This window comes from Watersipora subatra, chromosome 1 (assembly GCF_963576615.1).
Source record: "Watersipora subatra chromosome 1, tzWatSuba1.1, whole genome shotgun sequence".
Classification (NCBI taxonomy): domain Eukaryota; kingdom Metazoa; phylum Bryozoa; class Gymnolaemata; order Cheilostomatida; family Watersiporidae; genus Watersipora; species Watersipora subatra.
The window spans coordinates 49065858-49081406 of NC_088708.1; the positions used below are offsets into that span (position 1 = coordinate 49065858).

Below are 15549 nucleotides of genomic sequence, written 5' to 3' on the forward strand. Positions count from 1 at the left end.
TTTTAAACTACATATCATGAGAAAAGTTTTTTGTGTAATTGAAATAAATGAGAGAAAATAAAAACAACTGTAAAGATTTTAAAACTTTTTCAAACAACTGTAACTTTCAAACTTCATATCATGAGGAAAAGGTTTTGTGCAGGACAACTAAATTAAAAATAAATAAAACAAATGTAAAGGTTGTCAAACGACTGTAAATTTAAAACTTCATAATTTCAGCGACGTGTAAGGTTGTTCGAAAACGAAGTTGTTCTAAATCCGAAACAATTTTTCCCATTAAAATAAAACTATGCAAATTATGTAATACGTTCCAAGGCAAGAAAACAACTTCGATAAAATATTTTTTCAACATTTTACACCATAAGCTGTAATGCATACTGCATAATATAAATAGAATGGGTAGATATAGATCGTGTTTAATTTTAATAAAAGGTTTTTTATTTATGATGATGGAAATAGAAAACAAAAGTAAACATTTCGTATGTTTGGCTCTTAAAACATCGAAAACATTAAAGGTTAAAATACAATACTAAAAATGCAAAAATTGATAACGAAAAAGTAAAAAATGCAACAGATCAGTTACATCAGAAATCATAAGAAAAAGAAAATATAAACAGCAATGGCACGATTACTTCACATCTTTAAAGGAGAATCCTCCTCCAAAACAATTAAGGGTAACTCGACGGGAGGGGTTATCTCCCTAACAAATTTCTTCAGTAGAGGAGATGTCGTCCCAAATGGTTCCTCCCTTTTTGTAAAGAATTTATGCATCGTAAAACGCTTCTTGGTTTGTTAGCGAATGTTTCCATGCGTTTCCGGAGCTTTGTTAATTGCAATGCGCATGCTCCGATTTGGTCGAGAGCCAAGTTCATATTTGAGCTCCGAGACGACCAAATCTCAAAATCTTTGGTGAAAAACCTAAGGCTAAAATAATTAGCACGCGCATGGATTATGTGGTATATAATAGCGTAACTGATTACTAAATCTTGGGTGCTCAGTGGTAGAGAGCACGCATACGAACCTTGTCCAAGCATTCGTAGAGAGTATGAATCCTTCCTTTAGCGAAATTATTAATATCAAGATTTTAAGATCTATAGCCTGAATGCAGACAAACGACAGACATACTTTGAGAAATATAGATATACATGTTATACAGTATATAGCATGTATGTTATACGGAGTATAATATACATGTTATACAGTATATAGCATGTATGTTATACGGAGTATAATATACATGTTATACAGTATATAGCATGTATGTTATACGGAGTATAATATACATGTTATACAGTATATAGCATGTATGTTATACGGAGTATAATATACATGTTATACCGTATATAGCATGTATGTTATACGGAGTATAATATACATGTTATACAGTATATACTGCGTTATACGGAGTATAATATACATGTTATACAGTATATAGCATGTATGTTATACGGAGTATAATATACATGTTATACAGTATATAGCATGTATGTTATACGGAGTATAATATACATGTTATACAGTATATAGCATGTATGTTATACGGAGTATAATATACATGTTATACAGTATATAGCATGTATGTTATACGGAGTATAATATACATGTTATACAGTATATAGCATGTATGTTATACGGAGTATAATATACATGCTATATACTGTATAACATGTATATTATACTCCGTATAACGCAGTATATACTGTATAACATGTATATTATACTCCGTATAACGCAGTATATACTGTATAGCATGTATATTATACTCCGTATAACGCAGTATATACCATCTTTTGCTTTACATTATACTTGGTGATTGAACAATTGAAGAAAACAGCAAAACAAAAAAATGTTCTTTCAGATTATGCAGAAGCAAATGATAAATTTACATAGAAAATAGTACTGCAGTAAAAAGTTAAAAAGGTGACAAATGACTTACTTACCAATGTGGTATCAGTTGCTCGATCTCTTTCACCACTGCTCCCATGCTGCATTTACTGCCCACAAGTCTGGTGGCCAAGTGTAACCTCAATGCGCCATCTTTTACCTCAGATAAGAGTTGTTCCATCAAAGTACCCTCACAACTGAGTAAACACTGACTGACACCTTCCATGGCTGACATCTGGAAGGTAGAACCACAATGTCAATAATTGCACACCTCCAGAAAAGAGAATATCTATACTCTACAGCATCCAAGAGTTTAGCTCAAACTCTTCGATATGCCATTTCCTTCTTTAATGTGGGACTTCGTATAACATTATTTGTGGTGGCTTTGAGATATCTCCCTCGAGAAACAATGCATGCTCATTTGATATGCGTGTATGTTGTAATCCAAAACCTTTATACAGCTTGTGGAGGAGAGAATTGAACCATTAACTACTAGTTTTCAATTACCTCAACTTATATGTACATGAGGTCATCCACCAACAGCAATGCTATGCTAGTCAAATATACAGTTGCAGCCATTTTGACTTAACACATCGTCCCATCTATTAATTCTCAGAGCTGAATGAGACATTGAACACAGACCGACAAGGTTAGAAAGGAATGCATGTGTTATTGAAATGGTATTTTAGCATGGATATGAGTTGTAAAAAGGTTATTTGACAACTGAGAATTTACAGTATATTTACTGTACAGCATATTTATAGTATATATAGTATACATGTATATATAATATATATTATATATAACATATATATATAGTATATACTAGTATGTAGTATACACACACTACCTTACCATATACACATATACCTTTAGTATATATAGACATACTAGCTGCACAACCCAGGGTTGCGGGCGTAATAAAAAAAGACTGGTCAAAAAATTTATTTGTATTTAACATGTAACATTTGCCATTCTAACTTTTAAACTACATATCATGAGAAAAATGTTTTGCAAAGGTCAATTAAATTAAGAAAATAAGAAAGCGAGTATACAAAAGGTTTAGATGTAAATGTGAAATAATTAGCAAGTAATAGCTAAATTAAAGCGGTTTTGCTAGGATTACAATAAAAGATGATTTGGTAATGACACAAAAATACGAACTGAGAAAACATAATAAAAATCCTGAATATGTTGAATTATTAATAACAATTCGTTACATAGAATTGTGTGTATGTATAAAAAAGATTACTGTTCTAGCAGCTACCTATCAAAACCTTGTATACGATGATGCTCGTACAAATGTAAAAATGAGAACAAATGTAAAATGTCTTTGTCTGACCAAACGGAGAGATAATGTTGCAGCTATTCCCACTCGAGATAATATAATTGTCCGTGTGAGAAGAATTGGCCTTGACCCCAATGCTGATTATTTTACCAATGCGTGGTCGCATTGGTAAAATAATCAGCGTGCGCTATAACTATAGCCGGAATGACAGACATATTTTGAGAAATATATATATAGATACATACACTATATATATACTAAAGTATATATATATATACTATATACACATAGGTATATATATATTTAAAAAGCGCATAAATATACATGAACATATATTTTTAAAAATACATATGAAAATATATAAATATATAAATTTATATATTTATTTATATAAATCTACATTAACAAATCCCACTTTTTTATATATGTACACATGTCTCAGCTAGTCCGTGTATATGATACGCGTTTTTATACTTTTTGGTCAATTTCAGCCAAACTTGACACGCTTACGCTGCCTTCTGCCTGGTCAGTAAATTTATTTGGCTTCAAAACTCAGTCCGGTTCCTGAGAACCTCTTAAACACCCTCCTGCAGGTTATATGATTGATAATGGAAGAGATCCCCGGGCAGTGCCAGGCTTACTGCTAGTATGTATATAAATAATACGTATAATAGTATGTATATATATATATATATATTAATATTTATATATCTTTATATAAGTAAAAATATTAATATATATTTATATATATTTGTATATTCATGTGCTTCTTTAGATGAAAGATAGTTGAGCTTATCTTGAGCTCTCAGCAAGGCTGACGATAAGCAACAATATCGCTGTGCTTGCTCTCAGACACATAATCTAAGGAATATAATGACAAGCACCATAATATGATCTTCAACAGCCAGACATACCACATAGACATAGCTGATTGAACACAGCTAATAAAAGTTTAGATAACATATTTATAAACAGAATGAGAGATAAAGGCTGTGCTGCTAATACACTGAGTAATAAAATATTTAAGACTGTCCATCAAACTTTAAAATTTCTAAATTCTATTAAAATGCAAACAACGCAACACATGACCAAAAACCATATATCGATTTGTCAACAACCTGCCCAATTTAGTAAGAGATGTACAGCCAATAGATGGCAGAACTCTTCAGGAAGTGATTTTAATAATTAGCCAAGTCATATTTTAACCTTGAGGCGCTGAACTCAGTAAAAACTGAAAGCGGTATATAATGTGACAAAGATAATAGAACACATGTCACATTATGTGGTATAGAACACAGGTCACATTATGTGGTATAGAACACATGTCACATTATGTGGTATAGAACACATGTCACATTATGTGGTATAAAACACATGAATCATTATCTACTATATAAACGGCAAAAAATCTGTCTGTATATTTGTGTGTGTGTGTGTGTGTGTGTGTGTGTGTGTGCGTGTGTGTGTGTGTGCGAGTTTGTCCACCTTATAGAGTACCGTCTTTTTTTCGGACTATTAGTCGCTACTTTTTTCTGATGGTTTGAGCCATGCGGCTTATATAAGGGTGCGGCTATTCTGTGGTTTTTTCTTTCACCACTAGGGCGCATTAACCAGAATCTCCGGTTGGTGCGCCCCTAGACATAACCTATTCATCGTTTTCCCGTTTTGACACAAAACTGACGTAATAATTACAACTCTATGAAATTTTTTAGCTCTATGACACGCAATGCTTTTTTGGCCTCGCTGTATAGGGCTAATTTGTTGTCGGTAACCGATATCGACAATAGACTCTCTCGATATTAGAATTTGGCGATTAAATTCTATTAACTCTATGAAACTTGATGCCTTTTTTGTGAACGTGTATTTCCAGCTTTTCTTAAAGGTTGACGTGAAAAAAAATTCCCATTACAGCTATTTGCTATCAAAAGACTCACCATGTCTTACTCTGCTGTGTTGTAGGTACAAAATATATAGGAATGTGATTACAAGCTCTTAAAAGCTCAAAAACGAACAGTTGATTGCAGCCATCACGAAACCGCCGTAGATCTGAATCAGTTTATTTCTCTGACGTAGTCATTACATTTGGTTATTGTTTTGTCACGTGATGTTGTCACGTAAATTGAAAGGCCAATAAAGGACTTGATATAAAACTTCTCGTAGCACTAGTTTATGACAAACACTTTGAGTTTTACCGAAGACCCCGTATCAAATATAGATGCTCGCTACTTTACAGTTTTGTTTCGACTAATCGTCTAGTCGAAAACGACTAATCTAATCGTATAGTCGTGATCTGATCATGTGACCCAATACTTCGCAAATAATTTCTGCAGCGATTTTCGAGTATCACAGGTGACCAACAGGCTCATTATGATTATCAGACAATGATATATACTCATTCGAGCTAATGTTAAAAAATTATACAAATTTTTAAGGTAAGTTATAAGATATCAGTGCTGAAAGTGACAGCATTACAATGACGATAAAATAGACGCGTAAGAACAATAGACATGGTTTTATGGAATGCGTGAAACATATTTGTGAAAATATTTCAACGAATGAGGTTGCGTGAAAGCGTAAACAAAAACCATATTGTACAATTATGTCCCATTTGAGCCATTTTGGAAAGAGATTCTAATCTACGGCGGTTTTGTGATGGCGGCGATTAACTGATTTTTTTGGTCTTAGGAGCTTGTAATCACATTTCCACATATTAGACACCTACAACGCAGCTGAGTAAGACATGGTGAATCTTTTGATACCAAATAACTGTAATGTGAATTTTATTGCAAGTCAACCTTTAAGGTTCAATTGCTAAATCACTGTAAATGTTAATATTTTTCGCGCGGACAATTGTATTATCTTGAGTAAGAATAGCCTCTAGAATCTAGATTCTCTCACCTTCGATCAGACAAAGACACTACAATATCTCACTTTTACATATCGTCGTACCAGTATCATCGTATTCAGAGTTTTGATGGATAGCTGTTGGTGGAACAGTAACTTTTTTACACACACACTTCTATGCAATAATTGTTATTATTAATTCAACATATTCAGAATGTTTATTTTGTTTTCTCAGTTTGTATTAGCTGTATCACTACCGAATCATCTCCTATTGTAATCGTAGCAAAACAAACTCAATTTAGCTATTACTTGCTAATTATTTCACTTTTACGTCTAAACCCTTTTATAGTCATTTTATGTTTTTTTTTTATTTGACCTGCACGAAACATTTTTCTCATGATATGAAGTTTAAAAGTTGTTTGACTAAGTTTGAAAACCTTTACATTTGTATTTAGGTAGAATGGCAAATGTTGTTATATGTTAAATACAAATCAATTTTCTGTCCACACTTTTTTATTACCCGGGCAATGCCAGGTTGTACAGCTAGGTGTATTAGCTTACACATCTTTCCTTTTAAACCTAACCAATTAGTTTTTCGTAATTAATTTCACATTTTACAACAAACATTCGTAAGATTACTGTAAGATTTATCATGTAAGATACAAGTATCAGTTATTCCTCACTCTTTTATATTTACATACATTTACATACTTTGAGAAATGTATATATATACAGATATATAAATTTACATTCTCTTATTACATTTATAAACTTCTTATAACTTTTGAAGTTTATAATATCAGTTTTTTAAAGTTTGTTTCATAGTCGTTATTATTTCAATTTGCATTCTTCTAAACATAATTTGAGTATCGTATTTGAAGTTTAAACATTATTCATTTTCCTATCACTGTTATTATTACTTGATTAGTTTCCGATCTTTATTATGAATACTATTTTTTTATTCAACCACTTTTGGCAGACATTGTTCTAATAAAATTCACCTACAAAATGCTAACATATTCTGTCATATTTTTTAGCATCGTCGAATTCAAAGAATTGATGGATAGCTTCAGGTGGAACAGTAACCTTTTTATACCCACACACTTTTATGCAAGAATCGCTATTATTAATTCAACATATTCAGAAATTTTATTTTATTTTCTCAGTTTGTATTAATTGTATCATTACCGAATCATCTTTTATTGTTATTGTAGCAAAACCGACTTAATTTAGCTATTACTTGCTGATTATTTCACATTTACATCTAATTCCTTTTACAATTCTTTTATTTTTTTTAATTTATTTGATCAGCACAAATTATTTTCCTCATGATATGAAGTTTGAGAGTTACAGTTGTTTGACAAAGTTTGAAAAACTTTACAGTTGTTTTTATTTTCTCTCAAATTATTTCAACTACACAAAACACTTTTCTCAAGATATGTAGTTTGAAAGTTAAAATGGCAAATGTTGTTATATATGTTATATACAGATAAATTTTCTGTGCATAGACCTTTTTATTACCAGGGCAACAAGTACAGCTTATGGTGTAAAATAGCAACTACAAGCTTAGCAAGTACAGCTTATGGTGTAAAATGTTGGGAAAATACTTTACCGAAGTTGTTTTCTCGCCTTGGAGCGGATTAAAATTTACATAATTTTATTTTAAATGGAAAAATTGTTTCACATCTCGAACAACTCGGTTTTCGAAAAAGCTTCTGGAATGGATTATGTTCAAGAACCGAGGTTCCTCTGTACATTATTAAAATATATAGGTTGCTGAAAGTTATAAAATTTTAAATTTACATTGGTTTGAAAACCTTTACAGTTGTTTATTTATTTTTAAATCAGTTGTCCAGCACAAAACCTTTTCCTCATGATATGAAGTTTGAAAGTTATAATTGTTTGAAAACCTTTACGGTTGTTTTATTTTCTCTCTTAATTTATTTCAACTACACAAAACACTTCTCTCATAATATGTAGTTTGAAAGTTAGAATGGCAAATGTTGTTATATGTTAAATACAAATCAATTTTCTGTCCAAAGACTTTTTTTACTATCCAGGCAACGCCGGGTAGCACAGCTAGTGTGGTATAAAACACATGTCACATTATGTGGTATAAAACACGTCATATTATGTGGTACTTCACATATTACATTATTTATACTCACGTAAAAAGAGCTGTCACTTCTGATGTTATAACAAAATAGACCGAGCGTCTCATAAGCAAAGGTTACAGAGGATGGGGAGTGACTAGACGTGTTCTCGACAATATTCTTTAATGACCTTAGAAGTGCTTCCAACAAGTCATTTTCAGTTGGCTCATCCTAGAAATGGTAAAGGATAATGGTACAGGTAAAAACATAACACTAGTTTAGTATCCATGTAGATAGCTAAAAAATTGTGTTGATCTGTTGCCAGCTTCACTCAAGTACTGGCTTATGTTATGCATAGCTGTCAGTTAGACAACAGACAGTTGAAGAATGTGCACAGGACACAACTTGTTTGTAAGCTATCCAAGTACCACATCAATTCAAGTAACTATAAAGCTGAAGGTCCCATTTAAACCATAAGAAATTCAGCTATAGTATGAACGCTAAATAGCGTATTAGAAAGCAGCCAAATAAAAAAAATGCAAAACACAAACAATAAAGAAATATATGATCTGTTCATCAAAATCATTTTTTTTGCACCTTCAGCTAACAAACTTGTTTAAAATAGAAACAAAACATAAAATTTAGATTTGTCTGCTCTTGTATTTTATATATAACTTGTTAGTAAGTTAGACTAATCACACGATATGGTTACAAGCTTATGAAAGTCCTTGGGTCCGGTTTACAATCAGACTTAAGCAACACCGTGGAGGAAGTTAATAATATATTGAGGAAGTACTTTGTATGATAATGGAGAACAAGATAACCAACTGCGAAAGAAAAGGACAACATCTTGAACTCTGTTTGATTGAAACTGGGTTAAAGGGTTGCCACTTATATTTATCTGTTAGACAACTCTAAAACTCTAAAACTGTACAACTTCTTTACTCTCCTTCATAAGAGAAAGTGACACTCTGCCAACTTGTCATTAGCTTTTTAAACTTTCCAATAACAGAGAAATTATGAAAACCATAAACCAAATATATAACACACAAGAGAAGGGTAAGGAAGCATTAGAAATACACTAATGTAATTAACCATCTAATATCTACTATTTACCAGGTGCGTGTCATTTACTCTGTATGTAAATTTTTTGTATAGGATTTGTCTTACTGGCTGTCTTGTTTTGTTAAGATAAACTTAATGCATTGCGTAGCCTTTTGGACCCCCAACAAACACTCCTTATTAAAATTGAACTAACAGCATTGAAGTGATACAAATGAAAATAATATTATATATGTATAAATCTCAAAAGTTTGCCGTTCATCTGTCCAGCTATAGCTGTCCAGCTATAGCTGTCAAGCTATAGCTGTCAAACTATAGCTGTCAAGCTATAGCTGTCCAGCTATAGCTGTCCAGCTATAGCTGTCCAGCTATAGCTTGAATTGATGTGGAGCTATAGCTTGAAGCTCAACATCAAGCTGGAAGCTATAGCTTGGAGCTATAGCTATAGCTTCCAGCTATAGCTGGACAGCTATAGCTGGACAGCTATAGCTGGACAGCTATAGCTGGATTAAAATCTTGTATTAAAAACGATTAAGCAATTGAAGCGATTAAAAGATTGCACATGCTCAATTATTTTTTAATACAGTTCGCCCTCGCGTCACGATGCATTGTTATAATAGTTTTTTCGACTTACTATATGAAACAAAATGTTTTTCCCTCCTTCCCATAGGTAGACGAATTTTTTTCAATTTTTTTTCTGCCATAGGCTATCAACAAAAAGTTCACATAAAAATTACAAGTCGACAGTTGGTATGGTGATTATGATGAAATAACAAAGGTGTCGACATGCTATTTGCCGGAATCCCTCCCACAACACCTGAAAGAGATATATGTTGCTCGCTATCTTAGTTCGGCATTAGTCATTAAAAGCTAGAGTGAAAATAAATTTGAAAACAGATGAGTAAGGGAAAAAACTTCGGCCTATGACATAGTTGAAGTTTAGTAAAACACATACTAAAACTTAGCTTTAAAGGTTGACTTGCAACAAAATTCACATTACAGTTATTTGGTATCATAAGCTTCACCATGTCTTACTCTGTTGTGTTGTAGGTGCAAAATATATGGGAATGTGATTACAAGCTCTTGAAAGCAAAAAAACCAACATTTAATCGCAGCTACACGAGACCGCCGTAGTTTGGATTCGCTTTTCAAAACGGCTCAAATGGGACGTGGTTGTTACAGGATGGTTTCTGTTTACACTTTCATGCAACCTCATTGGTCGAAATATTTTCACAAATATACTTCACACATTCAATAAAACCATGTCTATTGTTCTTACGCGTCTGTTTTATCGTCATTGTAATGCTGTCACTTTTAGCACTGATCTCTTATAACTTACTGTAAAAAATCGCTAAACTTTTCAACATTATCTCGAAGGAGTACATATCATTGTCTGATAATCATGATGAGCCTGTTTGTCACTTGTGATGATCGAAAAGTGCTGCAAAAATTATTTGCGAAGTATTACGACTTGACGATTGAATAATGCCGAAACAAAACTGTAAAGTAGCGAGCATCTATATTTGATTCGGGGTCTTCGGTAAAACCCGAAGTGTTTGTCATAAACTAGTGCTACGATAAGTTTTATATTGAGCTTTTTAACGGCTTTTCAATTCACGTGAGAACATCACGTGACAAGACAATGACCAAACTGTAATGAATACGTGAGAAAAATAAAGAGATTCCAATCTACGGCGGCTTTTCGTTTTTGAGCTTTTAAGAGCTTGTAATCACCTTTCCACATATTTGGCACCTACAACACAACAGAGTAAGATAAGACATGGTGAATCTTTTGATACCAAATAACTGTAATGTGAATTTTGTTGCAAGTCAACCTTTAAGGATGTGTTTTTAAGCTAAATTTAGTTCAGTTAAATTCAACGTTTATGTTATCTGTCTGTCTCGAAGGTAAGTACTCCCCACGGTATGCACTGCTCGTAGTACATTGTTGTGTTACATTTTCTTGCAGATCATAACCACTAAATATACTAAAGTTACTGTGGGTAACCATAGTTACTAAGGCTAACATATTGTTCTGTTACTAATTTTTAACATATACAGTGCGTATATAGATTTTTGATGATTTCTACCCGGCGTTGCACGGGTATTAAAAAACAGCTTATAAACAGCAGCAGGTAATGTATTTGCCTGCCACTTACCATTAGCCTTGCACATTGCCGATGACTAATTTGGGTAAGCTACTATCTGTATTGCTAAACTTACTAATAAGAGAGAACAAGCTTTAGTGACGTTGCGTGATACAGAGTGCTATGCGTATTTCAACTGACATAACGATTCATATCGCCCAATGAATGAAGTGCATCTCGTGTAGCTTAATTGGTTAAGTTATCACCTGGTAAACGGGAGGTTTCAAGATCAAATCTAGCATGAAGCGAATCTTTCATTCTTAGAGTTTAATAACTATAGCTGGACACACCGAATGATGAACTTTGAGATTTATATATATATATAGATGACTACAACTCATTCAAGACGGCATGAGACGCTTTTGAACTAAGATGTAATTAATACCTTGCTACAGGCCACACTGAGTTGAAAATATTTTACTAAACTTACGCTGAAGAGGTATTGGCAACTCACAAGAAGTATAACATAACTAAAGTGTTTGATATCCATGTCTGCTTTAGCCCTATTTTATTGTAATCTGTGGCGGCCCTTCAACTACTTCCCCTAATCAACTAGCTATGCAAAATACATGAGATAGCATTACCGCAGACTATATTCATACATGTACAAACCCGGTTTAAGAGAGGCAACCATACTTTGTCCCTCAAGTCCCTTTGTCTCTGGGCTGCCACTGAGTCTATGTATTCATCCAGTTGATCAGCCATACAAAAGTGTGACTTCTCCTACAAATTGTGGTGAATAGGTGTTGTGCACTCAACAGTGAACATATGTGTGCAATAATTTACAAGGAATGTTGAACAATCTACGTAAAACTGAGAAAGTAATGGTTATTAAATACTCATAAAAAATAGTCTGTTTTTCTTTTAAAAGTGTATTATGTTAACATATATCTCATAACATATTGTGGTGTATAAAAAATCGGTCGAATAGTCTCACATGTTCTATTAAAGACAAACAACATCTATCTCTTTATTGTTCATACATGCACGCATATATTCCTGCTGCCAACAGCATTGTGGAGTTAACTTATGATTAGTTAGTTTATTTCATAATAACTATTTTTATTTTTAGATGGGAGAATAAGTCTCGGCGAGAATTAGACTAGGCCTGCTGTTAAAAGAAGACAACTTCAATCTAAACAGCATACACCTAGTAAAGCATTCATGACAGCCTTATGATATTAACAGTATGCAGAACTGAAGCAGCGTTTGAAGCTGGGTAAATAGTGCTGACTGGTAGACTAGCATCAGATAGAAATACATAGTAATATCTTGACAAATGAGAAATTTGAGATATTAGGAAAATTCCAAGCAAATTTTTGCCTTGACATTCGAGAGAACTTTGAAATAGGAGCATACGAGACGCTTCTCGATGTGACTGCTAGGTGGCCAAGTGTGCGAGAGGCTGCTTCCGAGAACAGCGCACTTGGTCTTCCTTGTCATATTAAGAATTTAAAAAGGTCGGCTAAGAATGGAGGTGAAAGTGAGTCCAAAAACCAGAAGAAAAACAAATGAAAACAAAATTAGAATCAAGTTTAGTGTAATGTAAGATTAAAACTTATTTTCAAGTGTTTGTATAGAAAGTTAAGTTCAATTAAGTTGAATTTAAAGTTTATGCTATGTTGCATAGCGTCACAAAAGTGTAGCGCGCTGCTGATAGAGCTACCGTATGTCTCGACGGTAAAATCCATACAGTACTTCACATAACAAAGTCACATTTTATTGCAGATCATAACTATTAGATAGGTATTTGTTACTTGGCGAGCATAGGTGGTGAAATAAAACTATTATAAACGGTTTTTTCCATTGTAATATCTTGTTTTGTGTTTTTTCAGAGGGTGGTAACAAATTAATTTGTATCAAGTTATTCTATATAGGAAAATTGACTTGAAATACAAGTGAATTGACATACGAGTTCGGTTCCGGAATGCATTAACATGCATGACAAAGAGAAGCACTGTACTTACTGACAATTTGTTGTAGTGCTGTGGAAGGCAATGCTTGGAGATATATGCAGATGAGAGAGAACAACCTTTAGACTGGCTTATTGCAATTGCTATACAAGAAGTTTCAATCTCTTTTCCTGCAAAAGAATTTCGGAGTCTCATAATGATGAGAGAAAACAACTCCCAGAAATGTAAAATTAATTGTACTGCGAGACAAACATGCTTACAATACAGGTTTCATAGACAAAAACGCAAGAGAATTTGTTTTTTTTATTCAATGTCACAATTATTCAGTCAACATGTAATAGTCTTAAGCAAGCAAAATAATTTTAAATAACTGAAGATTTCGTAGCCTCAGGTCAGCAATAACAGCCAATGTCTGGGTACCTGTAGAGACTTCACCTCATCTAGTGTTTTAGCCATTTTAACAGCTTTGTATAACAACAGACTTTTCTGTTATAGAGATTGGAGGAGATGAAACTCTAAGCTAATCAAAGTGAAGACAACTGAGTGTAGTTGAATGGTTGGTACCTTGAACGCCAGTTACTCTCATCAGAGGAGTGAGCAGGGAAGACCAGTGAAGCAAAGGGAGTTGTTTCCTTTTTGCTCCTGACAACAAACACCGCATCAGCAGTAGCAGCTGGTCCGGAGTGGCTGGTTGTCTAGCTGTGGTGTGACTGTGCAAACGTTCCACAACATATCGCAATATAGATGTGGTTGAGAGGCTACGTTTGTAGGTTCGTGGGTTGCTCCTGCCTGGTGAGACATGAAAAAACATAATTTATACATAACAAATTTTTTTCTATATCATCAGATGCTACCCGTGCAACCAAATAGTTTTGATTAGCGGCTATAAGGAAGCTGATCTATCTCACAAGATAGATAAATAGATCTGTGATTGGAAGAGGGAAAATAATTAAGTGATCATTCCCTCAAGATATTTCGATTCGTTTGCAGAATTCTGTTATAGCATTTCTTGTAAAATCCACTATAGCCCTCGCAAACATGTCTTTGAGTACATGAACTTTTGTGTTTGTATTACGTACTTGTTTCAGCCCTTAAAAGAGAAGCAAAATTCAAGCTGAGATGGCACCTTTTTAGCAAACACTGCACTGTTTACGCAGTTATTTAAGATATGAGCAGTTCTCTTTCTTTAGGTCCTTCGTCTTTAGGCGGTAGTATATACAATAATATATATAATATATATATATACATGTATTTAATATTGTTATTTTTTATAATATGGAGAGTTAAGGTGTTGTTAACTTGGGCCCAATCCAGAGGCAATACAAAGAGATAAATTGTTAAATTGTTTAAACCCAGGGATAAAATTGAGAACATGGAGACAGACTATACTCCCTACTGCAGGCAGGTTGGCTATATATAGATGACAATCATCGGCCTGTGCAAAGCCGAGTCAACTACTGAGAGATTTATCAAGCTAAACTATTAGTGAGCGCAGAGTTAACTAGAGCCAACATAACAACATAATAAGGATGACAAGTCTTCCACTATGAACCGACTTGGTTTCCCTTCACCATTTCACTTACATTCCCTTTTAACTTCTCTATGGTGCCCCTGGTGAGCATAATATATGTAAGAAGGGGAGATGTATATTATAATAGTAAAGCATTGACTACTACGTAAACATGCTACACACTGATCCCTAGTTGTGGTTGTCATATATAATTATTCATATTTCACTACATTCAAGTTATACCCACAATTCCTTTCACTTTCAAGCACAAAAGTATTTAGTTATTGACTTGCTAGCTGTACTTACTCCTAGAGATAAGAGACCGAACATGCCCTAGCTAGTGCTTCATATGAAAATAATAAGGAGAAGAGAGGAACTTGAGAAAGTCACCCACTGTGTAAAACACTCTGTGATGAAACAAGATAGAAGAGAGCTCCACTCATCCAGCTGTACCCTTTTGATTTGTCTGTGAATGACTGCAGAGCCTCCCCGAGTTCATCGCACAGAGTGAGAGCTGTGGCAGTCAACTGTCCATCTCCTATCTAAAGTGAAAATTCTGAGGATAACTATAACACCAGACAGGATATTGTTGTTTGCAATAAATATTATTTCATAAAAGTAAAAAAAGTAAAGTTGATTAACAATTTGATGACCAAAGAGTTGTAATTATGGTGTTGAACTTGAAACAAGTAACCATTTACTGGCAGTCAAGGGTAGATGACTCCTCCCCAAATAGGAGTACAAAATTGTCATAATCACCACTGTTTATACTTCATGGATAATATAATAATATTCATAAGCAAGATAA

General features: G+C 33.6%; 1 protein-coding gene across 1 annotated transcript in view; it reads right to left on the reverse strand.

Moving 5' to 3' along the window:
• LOC137388456 (focadhesin-like) overlaps positions 1 to 15549 on the reverse strand; it is a 107279-nt gene that overhangs the window by 2494 nt on the left and 89236 nt on the right. Inside the window, exons 27-32 of the mRNA XM_068074945.1 lie at positions 15136 to 15283; positions 13796 to 14020; positions 13286 to 13401; positions 11931 to 12041; positions 8185 to 8340; positions 1941 to 2119 (exon numbers count right to left, since the gene is read on the reverse strand). Of these exons, the coding sequence (XP_067931046.1) occupies positions 1941 to 2119; positions 8185 to 8340; positions 11931 to 12041; positions 13286 to 13401; positions 13796 to 14020; positions 15136 to 15283 (935 nt within the window). The remainder of the gene's footprint in view (positions 1 to 1940; positions 2120 to 8184; positions 8341 to 11930; positions 12042 to 13285; positions 13402 to 13795; positions 14021 to 15135; positions 15284 to 15549) is intronic.